The following is a 22,736-nucleotide window of genomic DNA, read 5'->3' on the forward strand; positions in this document are numbered from 1 at the left end:
AACTACAATGGACAGAAGAAAGGAAAACAACACCGGGTGAAAGAATGACTGACAATTGGGGGTGAATCAAAGCTCAGAAGTAGCTGAAATTGAGCTAACCTGGTTCACAGTCAGCCTAAACAAAAAGAAGAAAGAAGACAAATGCATTACAGAAAAAGCAAATTCACAGAACAGGATGGTCAACAAGTCAGGAACTATATCAACTTGACATCAAGAACTGACAAGGAAGGTCTTGGATGTATTACACTCAGATTCTGTTGATATTTTGCATGTGAATAGCTGAGCTAGTATACATCACATGAATGGAAACCTTATCTGCCGAAATTAATCTTTAACGTTTATTTAACATTGAAAGTTGTGAATTATGTGTTTAGCCAGCCAAGATAAGGTTGAGATGGTTGAGTCACAGTCATACAGTGTCGTCTGACCTCAGAGGGCCAATAATTTGGGAGTAGCATGAAAAACACAACATAAATAATGAATGTCCAATGATACAGTTGGTTTTGAATCACAATGGTGTCGACTGCTCAGTAACAAACTTTTATTCTTCTATCTGGACATGTAGTATACAGAAACTTTTATAGTGTGTTACAAGTAACATGGGCAATTTGATACAATGAAGTATTAACTGAGCAAAAATTAAAAATATATTCCGTAGCCAACAGGTTTCATGCCCAACTTGCTGATCAAAAACCAGGTGTGCTGTGCTGTGTTCCCAGATATAAAACATTTATTAATTCATTTTCACCATTACTTTGACACTGCAAATTATTAAAATTCCATTCTCTATCATCATCTCCTGCCCATATTCAGGTATCAGTGGAACTGAATGCTCCAAGTACTTCTATGTGGAGCATCTCTTCTCAACTGAGCAAACATCTGGCCACTCTTAAAATCTTTCTCTTCTCAAGGTGAGCAAACAATTGGCCACTCTTTAAATCTTTCTCTTCTCAAGGTGTGTCCTATACAAATAGGTTTCCTTTTCTTATTGCCTTCAAATCCTCTTCTTTCGTTAACTCTCTTGAGAAATTCATTATTCCTTGTCTGATCTATCCATTTTGTTATCTCCATCCTTCATAATAGCCACATTTCAAAACTTTACAGGTACTTTTCTTCTTCTTCATTTTTATTTTTTCAGTGTCCACTCTTCCGCACCATATAAAACCACACTCCATACAAAGTATTTAGCAAATCTTTTCCGTAGCCTTAAAAGTGATAGTTCTTGCCATTGGAAGTTCTTTCAACTTTCCATATACAAGATTTTTTTGTGCTATCTTGCTGTTTATTTCTTCTGTTGTACAGTTTTCATTCCGTGTTACAAAACACTTCCCAAATATTGCTCCAATGTTTTTCCTTCTATCTCTATGTGGTTATTTTTAGGTCGTTTTGAGATTTTCATCACTTTCGACTTAATGATGTTACCCTTCATTTCATACTACTTGGCAGTTTTATTTAAACTGTCAACCATTTCCTGTACTACTTCATTTTCCACCCTTATTGCTTCATCGTCTGCTAACTTATTCTTTCTCCTACAACTACTATCCCACTGATGCTTCCGTAGGCCTCTTCAATCAGCTTTTCTGCACACATATTGAACATGACAGAAGACAAACAAAACCCTTATGGGGTGTGTAGAACACCTCTTCCACTTTTTGTCTCTTCTGTTGCGTCTCCATCAATACTCACTGTTACACCCTGTTCCATACAGAGTTGTGTAATTAACCTTTCCCTATAACCTCTTGAAATGACCAAATTTATTTCATTCTTACTATGGACGCTCACTACTACAAGATGCTTATACACGTGTATTTTCTCAACTTTCAATGGTAAATAAACACCAATAAAAATTAATTTTGGCACATACGGTTTTCACTTTTGGAATGTACACTAGCTCAGCTATGGAAAATTTGAACAGAATTTGAAAGTAACACCTCAAACGCTTCCCTTGTGAGTCTCGCTACTCGACAGTTAAGTCCACCAAGGAATACCACAGATCCGTACTAAACACTGATAGGCTGTTTAATGCTTTCAGAGAAATTTCTTGTTTCCAGTGTTACGCTCCAGTTTTATTGCAAAATGTTCAGAACAGATGTTCAAAACCTTTCATTTCAAGGATGATGTGTGGACACATGCAAGAGATGTGACCAACTTCCAGTACGGGATGAACGTAAATCTTCCACATCCTTTAAAACCAAATAAGCAATGCAACTGCACCATGCTGAAGATGAAAAGGCAATGCAAGAGTTGGAAAAAGGTACTGCTAAGTCCAGGTTTCTTTAATACTTCATTGGATTGTATACTTCCATCTCAATCGTGGTTGTCCACGGCCTTTCCTTCCTTGCATTCACATTTCCATCACCTTTTTCGGCATTCTTTCGTCACTCATCCACTTTATGTGCCCAAACCATCTTAACTGTATGAGGGATTATGGAAATAAAACCTAAAACTGTGACATCTTATAATAAAGCTACAGAAGGAGTAAATCTCAACTCTAAAAAATATAATGTACCAGTTAGTGCCTCTCTTTCTCTCCAACAAATAGGGTGGCAACTTCTTATCTTTGAGAGTGAGTTTGTTTATCTGTATTAGGGCTTTTATCAAGTCTAGTCAGTAGATTACATTCTCAAGCTGGGGATTTTGTGCAAACCATCATGCACTGCAGCATTGAGGATTCTCTTCATTAATTCTGCATTCAGGGTGTTTGAATGCAACTATTCCACATTATTAGCTTCCAATATGAGGCACACTGATGTCAATAACGGCCTTATAAAATTGTGATCTGTGTACAAATCATAGATTCATAGATGAAAGTATTTTGGTGCAGAATGTAACTAGATACTACATGTGGTGCTACACAGGGTTCTTTATTAATAAATTTCTGAATCCTATAATTCCCTTATCCAAACTACACCTGCTACCTTGAGTCAACGTTACAATACATACGTAAAAATACTGTTCATCCTTGCAGAAAAGGACAATTTACTAGATAATGAATGCTCCCTAATTGAAATTTTCAAAAATTATCTAATTTAAAATCAACAAATAACAGATTTTATCTTACACTTTTACCACCACTATATGGAACTATGAGAGTGCCTCCAGGATCAGGAACATTGATATTGTACACAGCTTCAAGGAACATCCAGAGCTCCTCTGCTTTTGGACTATGTGTTATCTCTGCAATCTGGTTCAACAACCTGAAACATTCAAAAAATAAAATTAAAGAGGAAATGAATCAATTTTTAAATTCAACTGATCTATTAGCTGTGCAAATTGACAACAAAAATATATAGTGGACAGTGGGCAATGACGAGGATAGGGGTCACAGGTTATACTCCTGCAAGAATAGGTGGATTAGCAACCTGCTTTTCATTTGTGTAATAGTTACTTGAAAAATAAATATGTTCCTTAAACTGGGCAACTGGCAATAAAAATTCATAACCACAAAAATGGAGCATCATCATAATTTCTTCGCTCCAGCAAGCCGGGTGCGGTTGTGTACGAGACTCCTCCAGTTTGTTCTGTCCATCCATCCACAGATGCTGCTCATATAAGCGACACTAGTTCACATCTCTAATTTCAAGGTCCGCCATTACCTGCTTTTCCCAAACATCACGAGGTCTTCCTCTTGGTATCTTCCCAGGAACATTGTGGTCAAAGTATGTTCGAAGAGTCCTGTGAGGGTTCATTCTTTTCATGTGACCATACCATTGCAATCTCTTCACTTCTAGAGTCTCCAGCAAGCTTCTTTCCAATCCAAGCTGTTGTCGGATATCCACATTCCTTATTTTATCCATTTTTGTTTTTTGTAGACAAGAACGGAGGAACTTAATTTCTGTTGCCTGAAGACGACTCTTTGTTGGTCCAGTAAGTATTGCTGCTTCCAGGCCATACATCAATATAGGTACTAGATATATTTTGTACAAGCTGATCTTGGAAACTAACGGAAATGTTTCATCCCAAGGTATTTGACGTACAGCGTGATAGAATTTGGAAGCTTTCTGTATTCTGTTACTAATTTACATGTTTACAATAGGGCGAGTACACCCACTCTAGAAAAATGAATGTGCGCATTTGTGCAAGGCACTGTATGAATTCCTCACAGGTACAGTTTTCTCAGAAACAAGTCTGATAAAATATTAAATGCGAGGAACATACAATACCATGCGTTCATTCTTTTGTACAGAAGAATTTGTGTAGATGTGGTCCATGTGTTAAATTCAAGTTAATGGTATTCATCAAGATTTTCGAAAGTTTCAAGACCATAACATTTTTTTTTTTAATCACTAGAAGTTGTGGGACACCCTGTACCACAGGTGCCTATTTCAGCATGGTTTACTTTATGTTCCACAAGATTGCAAAGCTGCCAGAACATAACAAGGACCAGATACCAGCAGAAACCAAAAAATATTAACATGATTCATTGCCAGAAATCACAAGGTAAACTCGTGATGTTCATTGGTTCTTTCTTCTACAGTGCTGTTTCCTGTTTCCTCTCCTCGTGCGTGCTCCCACTGGGTGTGCATCGCAGTAAGGCATCATTCTGATCTTGCTATTTTGTAGAGTGGACGTGTTGTCCGAGAGCTTTATGCTCATACGAAGCTCCAGCTTCTCTTAGAGTAAACACTTCTAACTTCTCCAATGTAATTATGTAATTTAAATTAACTTAACCTTGTCACTGAATAATTATGCACAGGAGTTTTCCTGTTTATTTCTGTTAACCTAATAGGTTATTACAAATTTCAACTAATGGAGCAATTATTACTACCCTCCTCATTTTGTAGAAGCAAGCCTTTTCCAACCATTTCGTATCATTAAAGTAAAATGTCCATCTGGCTTGCATTGTGAATTTTTTGTTTCAAATTCAAATATCATTCTTAGTACTATGTAAATTATAATTTCATTTAATTCTGACTGTATACTGTCTGATAATAAATAGGTCTGTTAATTAAACCATTTTCTATTTGAAAGTCAGTCCATATGTTTAAATTTTATGTAAAATATACATTGTATATACATGAAGTGGTTAAGTGTAAGAAAGAGCCGGGAGCCCTAACTTCGCCACAATAAAGACGCTTTAATAATAATCATAATAATAATAAAAAAGTGCTTCCTTAGACACCTCATAGTGTACCGTTCCGTCTTAAAATAGTCTACCGGCGCCGTCGGAGAGCTGCGTGTACGGTTCGTGAAAATATGATCAGGGCTAAAATAAATCAAAAATCTCAGGATAAAAAATAACATAGGTATGTGGATGGGAAACAGCAACATAATTCCGAAATAAAATTAAAAATAAGGGGGTAAGATAGATTTATTATCTAAGAAAACATTATTGAAACTCGAAAAATAAACTAATTAATATAAAAAACGATTAAAAATAGGGCCCAAACAAATGCCAAAAATTTCAATATGTGCCGAGCACATAGTTACCACCAAAAATTAATACATGTCACAAAAGACGGGCAATGTCCCGTGTTAAAATAAAAATATTTACAAATAAAACCTGGGGAAGAATAACACACTTCGCATTGAGTCAACGCAGTTAAATTTATCTTATCGAATCCTGACTGATATCATTCAAGTAACGTTTATAGGACATACTGCGACAGAATAAAATTATGCTAAATCCGATTCATAATAAGAATTATATGTACAACACTTATTAACAAATCAATGTTCCAGGGTCCCTAACTTATATCTACACTGAGTTGATTAACAGACCGTTCTGTTACAAGTTGGATGGCTCGAAAGCCTACTTCCCAATAAAATGAGCTCCGGACTCATATTTAAGAACAAGTCTTTATCAACGATGACAATGACATAATCAGCAAAAATACATGTAACACAAATCAATATAAATAAAACACTTCAAAGAAACCTGTAAAATTCATGCAAATAAAATAAACAAAACATATGTGTATCCGTTATCTGAAATACAAGTTATAAGATGCTAAACTCCTTCATATTAAAAAGCACGGAACTCCTGGCTCAGCTACACATGTTCTTTGTCGCTCACCTAGCACGCCGTATCATAAATCTACTGACACTTCTAATACTCCAGCTATGAGACATCCTGCCTCGCAAGAGAAGACACTAATTGGATTTGTAATTCCTGCCTGAGAGATCCTGATATATCGGGGAACATATATTAACGCTGCAAATCACTTCTCTGTTCATTAAATTAACAATAGGCCTTGAACTCAACTTAAGGCTTCTCAATACTCATTCGTACAGCCTTAAATACACATTTCAATTTAACACAGCTACTATATATAACACACGGCACATCTGGCCTAAGATCTCGGAGTCCAAGAATTCGACTCTCATAGTATTAATGAAAACTCTAGGCAAATCAAGCCTTTCTCTTACCATGCAGCTAACACCATTATATTTTCCCCTTTATTCATTACTAGGCACCTCCCCCCACTGTATTAACACACATTGTATCATCTCAGTATCAGGCTAATCTTGCCTTTTTCTTGTAATTTCACAACACAATACCAATTAGCTAGTCCTCTTTGCCGATCTAAAAGACACTAATTCAACGGTTCACTTTCAAGCTGGTTACATCTGTCATGCACTCCTGTAAACATACTACAGGCTTTTAAAAAAATTGTTCCCTGTTGAAATTTATTCCCATTCAAGCTTTAGGCTTCTTAATGAAAGAGTCTACATCTTGTTACATAAATTGGAATACACAGCTACCTCTTGACATACATATATTCTCATCTACACCCATTCATTTCCCTCTCTCCCATCTAATAAAAAGGAAATAAAATAATAAACAAATATCAGGGTTCAAACATGCAGCATCCCTGAAACATGACATTACTCTACAAAAAGAAAACATAGCTCAGCCAAAAAAAAAAAAAAAAAAAAACTGACATTTACATTTAAACTACATCAGGATCGAATTAGCCTAATTCTTCTATCTAAGCACGCCTATAATTTTAAGATAAACTTAACTGGTGTCTTCTCAGCATTCTTCATGGTCCCCAGGCCGCTCCGTCTGCATAAATTACGCCATTATTGCAACACACTGCATGGCGTTACAAAATACCGTGCTGGTCTTTGCTTCTTTCATCGTCTTTGAGATATGGTGCTCCTCGCACATCATTAATTTGTACTAAAACGATAAACGACGACTCGCACACGTTCGTGATACCAGACGTGTACCGATCACAGTATCTGCACTATTTGGATGCAAATCACATACACGGGTTTGGAGATATCGATAATAAATACTGTCTTAGTTATTAACAATTCCATGCTAAAACCGCACTCTGGCATACTGCGACATCATACGTGATCTTATATATAGCAAAGGTAATTGCTTTATTAACTGTACAATACACTTTCGTAATTACATTATATCACTTGCATTTAGGTAATGCATATTCTCATTAAATAACGTTTCAGCTTTCACAATGAGTACTTGGTTGATAAAAATCTTCACTGTTAATGTTACTACCATATAACACTGGCTTAATATAAGAAATACCGACCCGCGCGGTTTGCCACTTTTGAGCGGAGTAACTGTCCCATGTCCTGAAGCTGCTGAGTTCACCAAACTTCCGGTATTAGTAATACCTCGGGGATTTCACTGATGTGATGACGCCATGGCTCAGCTGCTTGCTCGGTAAAAAGCGCTGACTCAGTAGAAACATATTTATTACTTTATTAGTTCAGAATTAAGTACTGTAACTGCCTACAGGTAGTTTTTAATATTTGACTTACTTCTATTTCACATAAAAAAAGTGGAGAATGGCTTTATAACAGATTGCCTAGTTAGATCAAGAATAGTGTAGCACTGTAAATAACAAAGTTGGTAGGTCAGATTTCGTTTGTTCAGTATATCCCAACATTCCGCAATTTTGCTTCCAAGCCTGTGATTGGTCTCTTTTGAATCGGCCGCTCTCAAACACACTCATAAATTTCCCGATTGACTCATATGGAATACACGAGCTACTCGCTGTTACTATGGAAGATAAGTTATTTCTGATGCCACGCGCTGCCGAGATCTTGCATTACGTAACTTCCTTATTGCACCAGGACTCCCATCTTGTATTAAGTGCACAATATTACACCATATTACCTACTTTACTCTTTGGGGCATATATGATATGGCACAGTAGGGACCCTTCTGCTTCCCAGATCCTTTGTCATTAGTTGTCATTTCATATTGTTTTATGGTTTTCTTAACTTGTCTAAATTCTAAAAACCATCTCATGCTTCAATTAAGTTATTTAATTTGCATGATAAAATATTTCTTGCCTTACTCTTTAAAATACAATATTGTAATACATACTACTTTATCAATAAACTTGTGTAGTTCTATTACGTTGGGAAAATAACAAGCAGTTATTAAGGCAATTTGTAGAGAATGTTATTTAAAACTGTTGTATAAACAAAGAAGTGTACCTTTCACTGGTAAATTGTCCAATTTACATCAGGCAGGTATATTACCATCTACAATCAGTTACTGGAGGTGAAAACATTCTTGCGCCCTACCCTACTTCTCTACAAATAGCACATGTCAATACACAGAGCATTGTCCCACATTTCTCAGAATTCTCCGAAATATTTTCAACCTGTAATCTGCATGCTATAATGATTTCAGAGTCATGGCTGCATCAATCTATACCTTCAGCGCTGGTTAAAATGAGTGGATACACTTTAATTAGGAACGACAGAGAGGGAAAGCCTGGAGGCAGAGTCGGAATATTTATACGCGATGATTTGAAATACAAGGTAATATTTAAATCGCCAAGTGAAACTCTCACAGAGCGGAGTTCTTGTTTGTAGAAATTGAAATTTGTGGTACGAAGTGTTTACTCGGTGTAGTGTACCGCCCACCGAAGACTGGAAACATCACAGATTTAGAAGAAGCGCTACAGGATTTAATATTCAGGTATGAACATATGATTTTAATGGGAGACTTCAACACTGACCTGAAAAATGAAACCACTGAGACTAGGCGACTAACATGCATGTTTGAATCAATTAATATGACAATTCTGCCCTTGCAACCCACACACCATGTTGCAACCTCGCACACACTCCTCGACCTAATCATTGCAAATAATAATGACCGTATATTGACACATGGACAGATGCCTGTGCCAGGCCTTTCCCGCCATGACATGATTTACGCTGCATACTCTTTAAAATGTCCAAAATACAGGCCTAAGATAATCAAATACAGGGATTTCAAAAATTTGAACGACGAAGCTCTCATTGAGGACGCTCTGAACACACCATGGCACACAATTCAGTATATAAAGGACATTGACGACAAAGTATCTCATTTTAACGAACTTCTCTTAACTTTATGCGACAGACATGCCCCATTACGTACTGCTCGAGTAAAGCGACCCTCTAACCCGTGGCTCAATCAAGAAATTCGTGATAAAATGAAAGATAGGGACTCAGCCTATAGCTACTATGTGAAACATCCAGCGCAGGAAAATTTTGAGAATTATAAAATACTTCGAAATAAAACCACGCAGATGATAAGAAATGCTAAAATACGCTACTCGTACGAAAAATTAAATACACATGACTCTGCTGTTGCATGGAAGACTCTCCGAGATATGGGTCTAAGTAAAACGAAGACAAAGGACAGTAACTGTAATGTACCTTTGGATGATCTGAATGAGTATTTTAGCTCAAGAAACGTCCAGACGAACGGAAATACCAAGAGAGCCACTATTGACAGAATATTTTCAAAGGGAAAGCATGGTGGTGAAACATTCTACTTCTCTCACGTGACTCCAGGTGATGTAAAGAGCGCCCTTAATGACATAAAATCAAAGTCTACTGGACACGACGGAATAAACCTGTCCCTTTTAAAAAGAATTCTAGACATCATTCTTCCTACAATAACGCATATTATTAACACCTCTCTTATGACGGGAATCTTTCCTGGGAACTGGAAAAATGCCATCATCCGACCCTTGCAGAAAAACAGTACCCCCACAACCCTTGACGATTACCGCCCTATTAGTATTCTCCCTGTACTAGGAAAAGTACTGGAGAAACTAGTACACAAACAAATGACAGCCTATCTCTTACATCATAACTTACTCGACAGATATCAATCAGGGTTTAGATCGAACTACAGTACCAGCACAGCATTAGTAAAAGTAACTAACGACATTCAGCTAGCAATGGACAACGGACAAATGACAATTCTTATTCTTCTCGACCTTACAAAGGCATTTGATTGCGTAGATAAAGACATTTTACTAGCTAAATTAGAAATGAAATTTTCTAATAATGTATTATGCTGGGTACGTTCCTATCTCAGTGGACGTAAACAATGTGTGTCAGTGGGAGACAATGTGTCTAGATGGCTAAATACTGAGATGGGGGTAGCACAGGGTGGGGTGTTATCACCACTTCTGTTCTTCCTATACATGAATGACCTATCAGAACAACTGACAAACTGTAAATATCACTTATACGCTGACGATATCCAATTGTATATTCATACCAAGCCGAATGACATACAAGAAGCAACCATGAAATTAAACGAAGACTTATTTAACATTAACGAATGGACTAGTAGCCACTGCCTGAAAGTAAACCCATTAACATCGCAAGCCATCATAATAGGATCTAGTAAAGCGCATGCCAAGTTAGAAAGCATCAACATACCGGATGTAAAGATCAATGAAACACCTATAGCACTGAAAGACTCCGTTAAGAACCTTGGAATAATTTTTAATAAGTATTTAAGTTGGTCAGAGCACATAACAAAAATTTGTCAACGTGTATTCGGTTCATTACACTCACTATACAAACTGAGAGATTTTCTACCTGTCAAAACCAGGAAACTGCTCATTCAAGGACTAATACTACCAATATTTGATTATGGTGATGTAGTCTATAATAACATAAGTTGTTCACTTGGTTCTAAACTTCAACGGGCGCATAATGCCTGCATTCGATTCATTCTAAATGTTCCCTCCATTCCCACGTCAGCCTATTCCTCCATCAGCTGTCCTGGTTAAGATTATGTGATAGACGTAAGTACCATGCTGTTTCCCTTCTTCACAAAATACTGCGAACAGGTAAACCACATTATCTGAGAATAGATTTCAACTACCTCTCTCCCTCAGGCAGAACACCCTCAAGGTCATCAGTACAAACCCTGCTGTCCATCCCCACTCATCACAGTAGTACGTATAACAAGTCATTTGTAAAAGGGACCATACGTTCCTGGAATTCTCTCCCGGCTGAAATTGGAGACATAAGCAACCTAAAGCTATTCAGAAGAATGTGCTGGAAATTTTACCTACACTCAGATTGATTTACTCTTAGAAGTACCCTTAAGGTTTAGATTATTAAGTTAAATGAATAAAATGTCAATGTAAGGTTAGAAACATTATAGTTTATATTTTTCGAGATATAGCTTTAATAATAGTAAATATTATAAATCAATTTTAAAATGTTAAAATGATTTTTATGATGCTTTACATTTCATACAAATTACATTTCACATTAACTTTAAATTATAATTAACTTATTTTTTAAGTAGTTATAATGTTCAGTATATTATGTTTATGCAGGTGCATAATTATATGGTTTGGCATAATAGCAGGCTTCATAGCCTGAGCCCCGCCATGTACAGAAAGTCATAAATAAATACTGCAAGGAGAAACCAGGTGATGGCCCTAACCAGTTGCATCAAGAAGCGTTTTCAGGAAAAAAAGAAGACAACAGCCATGTTCCTAGACCTGACACGGGTCTGGGAACAGAGAATAATTCTGAAATTCCTTAAAATAATTCCTCACAGGTTCCTTGCACCTTTGCTCAATAACATGCTGTGCAATTTCTATTATTAGTATCTGAAACAAATGAACCAAAAGAAATAGATGAAGATAAAATAAATATCACCATTACAGTAGAAGGGACAAATAAACGATCAGATGAAATAGGAAGAGAAGATCTACAAATGTTGGATGTAGAAAAAGCTGTATTAGAAATGAAAAATGGCAAAACTTCTGGAATAGATGACATCACAGTGGAAATGATTAAAGCTGCAGGACCTATTGGAATGCAGTGGATGTATAGAATAATGAAGATAGTATGAACTGACTGAGAGATTCCTGATGATCGGACAAGGGCAATTATTCTACTTATTTTAAAAAAAAGGTAATAAGGCACTTTGTGAGAACTACAGAGGAATAGCATTACTGTGTCATTGTATGAAGATTTATGAAAAGATAATCTTCCAAAAAAATCAAAAACAAGATAGATTCACAATTAAGAGAAGAAGGATTTAGACCTGGAAAATCAACTATTGATGCCATATTTACTGCTGGACAAGTAGTAGAAAAGAAATGGGAATTTGAGAAAGACATTGCAGTTGCATACAAGATATAAAAAAGGCTTATTAGCATGGTTAGAAGAGAAGAGATATGGCAAGGGCTGAATAGAATGGAACTGTCAAGAGAAATACAATTCAGAATTAAAAACATGTATAACAAATGTCTGAATTGTGTTATAATAGATGGCAAAAAATCAGAATGGATTAGAACAGACAGAGGAGTTCAACAAGGAAGTGTACTTTCACCAGTGCTCTTTAATATAGTGATGGACAACATTCTGAGGAAAGTTCACCAAGGGTCAACAGCAAATGATGTGAAAGTCATAGCATATGCAGATAATGTAATGATATGGGAAAAAAATGAACAAAAATTGGAAGAACAAATAAATACCTGGCAGAGGGCAATTGAAGAAGCAGGCATGGAAATAAGTTTAACAAAAAGTGAGGTAATGAAAATCAGCAGAGAAAACAAAGAAAATGAAGGATGTTAGGTGTAATGGAAAAATTCTTAAAGTAGATGCTTTTAATTACCTAGGAAGTAAGCTAACTGGGAAAGGAAACATCAAGGAAGAAATTTCAGAGAGAATAGGAAATTGCTCAAAATTTTATTACTGTATATCAGACAGAAATTAGAAAGTACCTACCAAAGCAAAAATCATGATATATAAATCATATTATTTGCCATATGGATCAGAATGTTGGAATTGGACCAAAAAAAAACTGAGAAGATTACAAGCGCCAGAGATGCGCTTTCTGCGAGGGATCTAGGGTAAAACAAGGAGGGACAAGATAAGAAATTAAACCATATGGAACACGCTATAGATCAACCCTCTGGAAGAAAATATGGAGAGAAATAGGCTGAAATGGTTCTGCCACCTCAAAAGAATGGGACGAGAAAGATTACCAAGAAGAGCTCTGGAATGGACAGAATCTGGAAGAAGACCAATTGCAAGACCACGAACAAGCTGGAGGGATCAGGTGGAGGATGACATAAATCGGAGAGAACTACAGTCGCAGACGGTGATGAACGATAGAATGTGGGAAAAAAGAGAAGACTGGAAGAGGCTCTGTGAACGACCTGCATAACCAGAAACGTATCAGGAAGAAGACGAAGAAGAAGAGCCTCTGTAAGAAATTCATGTCATTTTATAAATGTATACATGCATATAACATTAATTCACATTAATTCATCAAAAATGTAAATCTAGGAAACACTGGAAATTGTAAAAATTAAATAAAAATACATTATCCAGAGATGTGGAATCCAGTAATGTTCCCAAAATGCAAGATGCATTACCACGTTGAGTGGTGATTCCAACCCTTTGCTGCATATATTCAGTTGCTTTGCTGTCAATGATTATGACCTGCAACTTCTTCCCAATTTCAACAATGAGATTTTTGGCTTCTTTGATTCAGAAGCCCAAAGTGCCAATGGCAAAAGTCATAGGATATAAACTTCATGGTTCTGATCCATATTGAATTGTAATCATAATATAATTATTAATGTCATAATGGTCCACCTTTCAATACCATAATATGCAATATTCTAAATTACATGAACTAGGGACTAGTTTCAGCCAAGGCCGGCCATCTTCAGCCTTAATGTAAAACATCTAATAACTAAACAAATGTACATGTATGCAATTGACATAAAACAAATGAAACAAATATATACAAATTGACATTAAAAACTGAGATGAAATTATGAGTAAATTTGAAAATAACTAGGTAATAAATTCTTGCATCTTGAGTATGCTCATCATCGAGACTTTCATGTATTAATATTCACCGAACTGTTAGTTCTAACACGGCTAATCATTACTCATTCAATTGTAAACGGGAACTGGTAAATGTTGATCTCATAGGCAATCACCAAATTTAATTGAGTGGTTTTAGCCGTATGCCAGTCATTGGATGCCGCTGTAAATAACCACCAGCGACGAAGAACTGCTAGATGGTGTTTCAACATCATAATAAAAACAAATCAATTTTTTAAAGATAGCTCATTCTCTACAATAATGAAAGACCCTACCCCAAGAATCCAACCAACTTAAGCAGACCCTCAAGAATACTTCATATCTTTTGACAGATCAAGAAAAACTAAATTAATTAATATGAACCCAGGTTTACCCACCGCCAAAGCCCTCCCCAAAATACACAAAACACAAACACAAACCCCACAAAAACACAAACCCCATTCGCCCGATCATTAACTATAGACCAAGTCCGTTATATAAAACATCACAATTCATTCAAAGATTTTTAAGAAGAAACTATCATTTCTTGTCAAACAAATCCGTCAAAACACTAAAGAACTGATCGATAAATTAAAACATTTTAACATTCAATCCAATCATTCTCTCCACTCATTCGATATTGTAATTATGTATCTTAGCATACAAATCTCCAAAATATACCCCACCATTAAAAACAATTTTAGCAAATACAGCGGCCTATTTTATTTTATGAAATACTTCCTCTCATGCAGAGGCTGCCTTGCGACAAATTAGTTATAACTTTATAATTATAAGCAACAATTATTCCACTTATGATAATGTTATTTATTAACAAGAAGGATTGGCTATGGGATCGCCGGCCTCGGGATCTTAGGCGAGATTTACTTGGATTTTTTGGAACACACCAAAATTGATAACAACAACATGCCCTTTTCTGGGCAAGGTTTGTAGATGACACAATAGTAATTATGGATGAGAGCATTACAAACGCAGCTACCACCCTCATTAATCTAAATAACAATGACCCACACATAAAATTCACACGTGAATCCGAAACTAAACGGAAAATACATTTTTTAGACCCAACTATAATCAGGCACGAAGCTACCTAAGATATAAGATTTTCATAAAACCCACCCAAATAGTCATTACAATCAGTCAAGATTCTTTACACCCCCCAAATTCACAAACAAGCAGCATACAACAGCATGGTACACCAAGCCTAGTGTTCCAATGTCTAAAAGAGACCTCAAAAATGAGTTGAACACTATTCGTAATATAGCTAAATCCAATGGATACAACAGTTTCTTTATAGAAAAAATAATCAATAAATATAAATACCGCCCTTCTACCACCTTGAAAAAAGATAAGAAAAACAACTCCTCCCTTTCTATCTTTACCTTCAACGAACAAATCTATAAAGTCACCAACATCTTTAAAAAGCACTATGTAAAAGTATTTTAAAAAAACAAAACAATAGGAACGCACAAGTCTTACATAATGCCACATCCATAAACAAGTTCAATAGTTATTCAAAATCAGGAGTATACAGGATCATTTGCAACAGTTGTAATTCTTCTTACTTCGGACAGATTGGGAGGAATTTTAATATGAATGAACGAAATGGAATGCACACATTTGTGCATATTTAAATAGTTAGTTCTCCTTGCTGTACTCTATGAGAGATTTCACTCTTTCTTTTTTCTTTTTTGCACAACTGAGTAGATGATATCTTGTACATGTTTTGTTGCAAAGTTCATGGCGTATGGAATGACTTGATCACGCATTGACCACGATTCAAGTCACCATAAGGTACTCGGAACACGTCAATGACCTGAAATACAATAAATTTTCAGCTGTAGGACAGCATATGCATGACTATAATCACAAATTCACATACATAAAACAAGATACGGAATTTTCAAAATCATCAACAAAGGACCCCTCCTTAACATAACCGAATGCTGCTTCATACATTTAGATCAATATTTCAACCTAAATCATAATCTTAATGAAATTTCAGAAAAAAGCCAAATGTCCTTTTTGACCTTCTAATACCCATTTTCAGAAATGTCAAACCAACAAGTCATAATTCAGTTTTTCATAATATTCACAGCACCTTTCCTCAGCAGCTATCCTTTTTCCCCACATCCTTCAGCTCCTCCTTAATCCTCCCTTCCCCTCCTCTCTCTCCTTCACGACCTCTTGCCTTGTCCCACCCCTTCCTTTTCCTTTGAATCTCACACAGTTAGTCTGAAGCACACACAACAATAGGCCATACACCACACGCCGTATCGAGAAGTAAGTCTCATATATCCCATGCCATCTAACTAACACAGTCTTTCCTGCATCTACCGCAGTTAGTTTCCACTCATTTCAACGATATCCTTATCTTTTGCGGTCATTTGAATAAGGAGCATGTTTCGCCCTTTATAATGTACCGGTAACGGCGGTACAAACTAAGTCCCCGTCATGAAAATCTTAAACTTATGTGTTAGGCTCCGGACCGCTTACGAAGGACTGACTAGGCAGCGAGCAACAGCTGCGCGTGTGACGTAGTGAGCGGGTGACGTCACAGCATGCCTCGCTGCACTACAGAGCCTGGACCGATGTAGAATGTTCTACGAGTTTCGACGGATCAGATATAAATACGTACTGTTTCGCTCAGCAGATCAGAGTGTGTTACAGCATGTTATAGTGAGCAGCAGTGCGCTGCAGAATATGATACCAGTTTGTGGCCGGGATTTCTATGTGCATACTAGACTAGTATTCGCACAGTCAGTTCGCGGGTACCGTGATCGAGCGTGAGGCCGCTACTAAGTTTCAAGTTCGTGGACTTTAATCTAATTGTGTTGAATGTGGACTTATGCAGATTTCTTTATATTATAACAACCTTTTACTCCGATAGGACGTGAGGTGAATTGTGTATCTTCTGGACATTATCTATTGACTGTTACTCTATACGAGTGTCCAAGACCCGCAAACGTTTTCGAGTGTTCAAAATTGAAATTTTATGGACTTAGAACTGATTGCTCCTCGCCGAGTACTAAATACTTTAAGTTATAAACTGTGTTTGAATCCAAATTTAATTTACCAATCCATAAACTGTGTCGACATTTTAGGTAATGAACTGTGAACTATGCATGTGTGAACAGTGCATTTCTATTCTAATGAACAGTGTATTCCAATGCTACGAACATTTAGTTTACGAACAGTCGAACCAAGGACTGTCAGTACTCAATTAATTTCGTCTTTTGGTTTCATATTATTTTCAACACGTGAATGAGTTCTGATTCACGAGCGGAACATCTTTATTTCATTTAAATTGAACAGTGCTTCAATAAACTGAGTCACGTGACATTACTTTACGTTGTAATAGGTGCAACAAACTTTAAGTAACTTTAAACTCGACAATCAGTTCCGAGTGGACTTTATTTTATGAATATTTCTTTCACTTGACACATGACAAAATTAAGTGACATTTCACCGAGACATTTGTGTTTGGACTTTGTTAAAAGCATTTATAAACACTCTATCATCTGTGCAGAAGCAGCCTTTGCACTAACTCGCCCCAGAGCTGAACGATGTTCATTCATGTTCACCATTTACAAGGACTACCTCGACGCCATGGATCTTCAAAGCACCGAATAGATCTTCTAGAACTTCCATCGGGGGACGAATGGTGGTTCGCTGCTATGGAAAATGGAGCTGCCGGAATCCAAGGACATCGCCAGCCATAGGACGAGGAACGTCTTCGACTGTATACGCTGTACAGAGGTGATATTAATTTCAATTTTTTAATAAACTCTGAAACAAAAGTTTTTAGGATTTCTTTTAAACAAACCCTCTCCCTCTGTATGCACTTCAGCGACTGGTACACGCCCTGCGTCTCATCTCTACCGAAGTACCAAATTTACTGTTACAGAGGAGAGGGGTAGAAATTGGCGCCCCAGTCGTATCGGGGCCGATTTGGAGTGCAGTAAAATTAGAAATTAGCGCTTCAGCAATATCAGAACTTAATTATGAGTGCAGTAGACATTAAATTGACACTTAACCATTCTAGGCTCAATTTTGAAGTACTAGTAATAATTAAGAAGTGCAGTGATAGACAAAATCGCACCAAAATCGTGTGACTTAGTAATTTAATTCAGATACATTTCCAGTGCTTTATGTGGAATAACTATTGACATTACAGTGAACTGTCTAACAAGATTTAACTTCTCTATAATAAGAAGTGTTATCAATGATATGGGATATTTTTGTGTGTTAAAGGTCTTGGAAATTTTCCTTTTGAGAATGTTTGAATGACTTTGAACATGAACTTTTAACCATTGGACAATAATGGTGATATCTGAATTCTTTTCAAGTGATTTATGATTTTCTTGTTGCTTGGTTTAAATACATTACCATCAAAATGGAAAATATTTTAGCGGCTATTGAAGCTCTTAAGATTAGCTTAAATGAACGTATCACCAAATCTCAGGCTCAATTAGGTACTACTTTAGAATCTCATATTACTGAGATTAACACTCGTATTAATGAGACCAGTACCGCAAGTACAGCCAACTTAGAAAGTCGTATCACACAAGTAACTAAAGTAATTAATACCAAGTTTACCGAAGTTAATGCTAATTTGGAAAATAGGCTTACTAAAGCTGGTTCTGAGATTGAAAAGCGATTCTCAGAAACTAATGCGAAGATTAATTCTAAGTTTACGGAAATAAACGAACGCCTCACCCGTGACTTAGAAACAGTAAAACAGGACCTTAAACTACAAATAGTTGAAGACTTAAAAGCTTCATTTCCCACCTCACATCAATTGATTAAGGAAGTTGAAAGCTTAAAGGCAGAATTTAAAGAATCTTATGGTCAGTTATCACAGGCACAAGCAAAAATAGCCTCTATTCAGGATAACATCCATGAATCTTTTAAGACTAACTTTCAGAAAATAAGTAATGAGGTTAATTTACTTAAAACAAAGCAGGAGGAAACCGATAAGCATGTAAAAAAACAATTAGATAGCGCACATACTCAAATCATTCACATAGGCCGCGATGTAAATGAAGTGAAACAGGACCTCGAAAAGGAAGTCCAGAGCATGGAAAACTCCATCCGTGGACAAGTTAAGACTATCAAGGTCGAATTGCAAGGAAAAATAGAGACGATTGATGATAGAATCTCTCAGGTGGAGAAGGAGGTGTCTGCACACCAGTGTCAAGGGTCTAGTGGAGATACTTCTAGCATTTCCACTGTCTTAAAATTATCAGACGATAAACCTGCAAAATTTTCCGGAAAGGAAGAGTACACAGCGAAAGAATTCCTTCTTAATATTGAAGAGTACTTTCAAGAGAATAAAGTACGATCCGATCACCAATTGAGGATAGCTTCTAGATTATTGGAAGGGAAAGCATTAAATTGGTACACAGCATTTAAATTTAACATTAAAACCTATGATGAATTCAAGGAAGCCTTGTTGAAGAGGTTTTGGAATTCGGAAATTCAACACTTGATTAAGTTACAATTGTACTCTAGGAGATACAACACAGCTATTAATTCTTCACGATATTCTGATTTTCTCATTTCCCAATTAAAGAAGATGCAATTCTTTGATCCTCCTTTGCCAGAACAGGAGTTAATACAGGTAGTAACTTTACAATTTCCGGCGCATGTACAAGAAATTCTTGTGGCAGCCAATGTTCAAGACCTAGAACAACTTGATGATTTATTAAGGAAACTTGACACTGCCCATACACAAAATCTACCTAGGGTTACTAAGACGAAAGAGGTTGCAACCAACCATGTCGAAGTTAACGGCCCACCGAGATCGAATCCCGAACCCCGTGAGGAAGTAGAACCACGGAGAGATTCATTATCTCATTTCCGATGATTTAGGAGACGTCCATACGGGCAAAGTACGCCTTATAGACGTAATCAAACGTGGAAGAAACCTACCGAGCCACTTACTCGAGATAGAGATTCGCCGAGAGCCGAGATCGAAAGAAGATGGAGAGAAACTTGCGAATATATCCAGAATCGAAACCGGGATGAAGGATTACCTGGCGCTACCTCTTTAGAATATCAAGAGCATGCCAGAAGACAGAACACGACGCCTGCGACCAACCTCGAATCGACAGGCGCAATAAAAAAAAAACTTCGACAACACAACAATAAGATTGCCTGAAAACCGTAGTAGAGGAGAAATAATTTGTGTCACTAATATTAATTACTGGTACTTGGATGACTCAGATCTCTTGTATGAAGATCCCACTCCTACAACACCGAAGGTCCAGCGAAGTCTTCCAGTTATTAATATTACTTTGGATACCCTTTATGTAACTGCCTTAATCGATTCTGGAGCTCAAGCTTCATTAATGTCTGAGAGGTTAATTGAAATGTTGAAGGGAGGAGAAGACATGTTATTGATACCAGTCGCGCAGATCAAAATTAAAGGGATAGTACCGGACAGGCATATCAAATGTAAGTTTCAAGCTTTTGTTACATTTGACATTGAAGGTGTCCAGTTCGAGCATATATTCCTAGTCATTTCGCCGATGAAATTCAACGTCATCCTAGGGTCAGATTTCCTAGCCAAGTATGGGGGAATCATTGATTATCCTGCCAACGTCATACGATTTTTTAATATCGACTCTGTAGAGTTGCAGCTGGTAGACTGTAATAATTTGAAGTGCCAAGGTCTGGGTACCCCATTCATAGAAGCCGGAGGCAAGATGAGCGATGCTTTGCCTGCCAATGAAATAGATTGCGAAGAGGGTAGACCCAGTCAAGAGGGACCCGTCGAGGGCCAGGAAGTGCCCATTGTTGAGGATGTGTTCGACGAAGGTCGTGATCACTTCATATTTCTCACCAGTGCGGCTGAAAGCCCAGAGTTCGATTCCCGCGTGGCAGAAGCAACTCGACAAATATTTGAGAAATTCCCTGAAGTTTTTGATGACAAACCAGGCGTTATTAGAGATTTTGAATACCAATTGAACGTCAAGGACACCTCTCCTTATAAAAAACGGCCCTATCCAGTTCCTGAGAAGTACCGAGAGGAAGCCAGGATTGTGATAAAGGAAATGGAAAATAAAGGTATCATTTCTAAATGTGTCACTCCGTATCTAAAACCCTGGCCATTGATAAGAAAACGGGGCATACAAAATTAATAAGCTGGATGGAAGCATCGAGGGCATTTACAATGCAGCCAACCTAAAGAAATATTTCAGGAGAGAATATCATTAAAAGAAAATCCTATCGAATTTTCTTTTCCAAAGGAGGAGGGGGAGATGTACCGGTAACGGCGGTACAAACTAAGTCCTCGTCATGAAAATCTTAAACTTACGTGTTAGGCTCCGGACCGCTTACGAAGGACTGACTAGGCAGCGAGCAACAGCTGCGCGTGTGTGACGTAGTGAGCGGGTGACGTCACAGCATGCCTCGCCGCACTACAGAGCCTGGACCGATGTAGAATGTTCTACGAGTTTCGACGGATCAGATATAAATACGTACTGTTTCGCTCAGCAGATCAGAGTGTGTTACAGCATGTTATAGTGAGCAGCAGTGCGCTGCAGAATATGATACCAGTTTGTGGCCGGGATTTCTATGTGCATACTAGACTGTAGTATTCGCACAGTCAGTTCGCGGGTACCGTGATCGAGCGTGAAGCCGCTACTAAGTTTCAAGTTCGTGGACTTTAATCTAATTGTGTTGAATGTGGACTTATGCAGATTTCTTTATATTATAACAACCTTTTACTCCGATAGGACGTGAGGTGAATTGTGTATCTTCTGGACATTATCTATTGACTGTTACTCTATACGAGTGTCCAAGACCCGCAAACGTTTTCGAGTGTTCAAAATTGAAATTTTATGGACTTAGAACTGATTGCTCCTCGCCGAGTACTAAATACTTTAAGTTATAAACTGTGTTTGAATCCAAATTTAATTTACCAATCCATAAACTGTGTCGACATTTTAGGTAATGAACTGTGAACTATGCATGTGTGAACAGTGCATTTCTATTCTAATGAACAGTGTATTCCAATGCTACGAACATTTAGTTTACGAACAGTCGAACCAAGGACTGTCAGTACTCAATTAATTTCGTCTTTTGGTTTCATATTATTTTCAACACGTGAATGAGTTCTGATTCACGAGCAGAACATCTTTATTTCATTTAAATTGAACAGTGCTTCAATAAACTGAGTCACGTGACATTACTTTACGTTGTAATAGGTGCAACAAACTTTAAGTAACTTTAAACTCGACAATCAGTTCCGAGTGGACTTTATTTTATGAATATTTCTTTCACTTGACACATGACAAAATTAAGTGACATTTCACCGAGACATTTGTGTTTGGACTTTGTTAAAAGCATTTATAAACACTCTATCATCTGTGCAGAAGCAGCCTTTGCACTAACTCGCCCCAGAGCTGAACGATGTTCATTCATGTTCACCATTTACAAGGACTACCTCGACGCCATGGATCTTCAAAGCACCGAATAGATCTTCTAGAACTTCCATCGGGGGACGAATGGTGGTTCGCTGCTATGGAAAATGGAGCTGCCGGAATCCAAGGACATCGCCAGCCATAGGACGAGGAACGTCTTCGACTGTATACGCTGTACAGAGGTGATATTAATTTCAATTTTTTAATAAACTCTGAAAC

The 22,736-nt window shown here is 37.2% G+C and overlaps 1 protein-coding gene across 3 annotated transcripts in view; it reads right to left on the bottom strand.

The window, feature by feature from the left end:
* Positions 1-22,736, bottom strand: part of LOC136873760 (DENN domain-containing protein 1A) — a 257,596-nt gene that overhangs the window by 205,193 nt on the left and 29,667 nt on the right. For all 3 annotated transcript variants that reach the window (XM_067146947.2, XM_067146948.2, XM_067146946.2), the window contains exon 4: positions 3,062-3,197. In XM_067146947.2, the coding sequence (XP_067003048.2) occupies positions 3,062-3,197 (136 nt within the window). The remainder of the gene's footprint in view (positions 1-3,061; positions 3,198-22,736) is intronic.

The sequence above is a fragment of the Anabrus simplex genome, chromosome 5 (assembly GCF_040414725.1).
Source record: "Anabrus simplex isolate iqAnaSimp1 chromosome 5, ASM4041472v1, whole genome shotgun sequence".
NCBI lineage: Eukaryota > Metazoa > Arthropoda > Insecta > Orthoptera > Tettigoniidae > Anabrus > Anabrus simplex.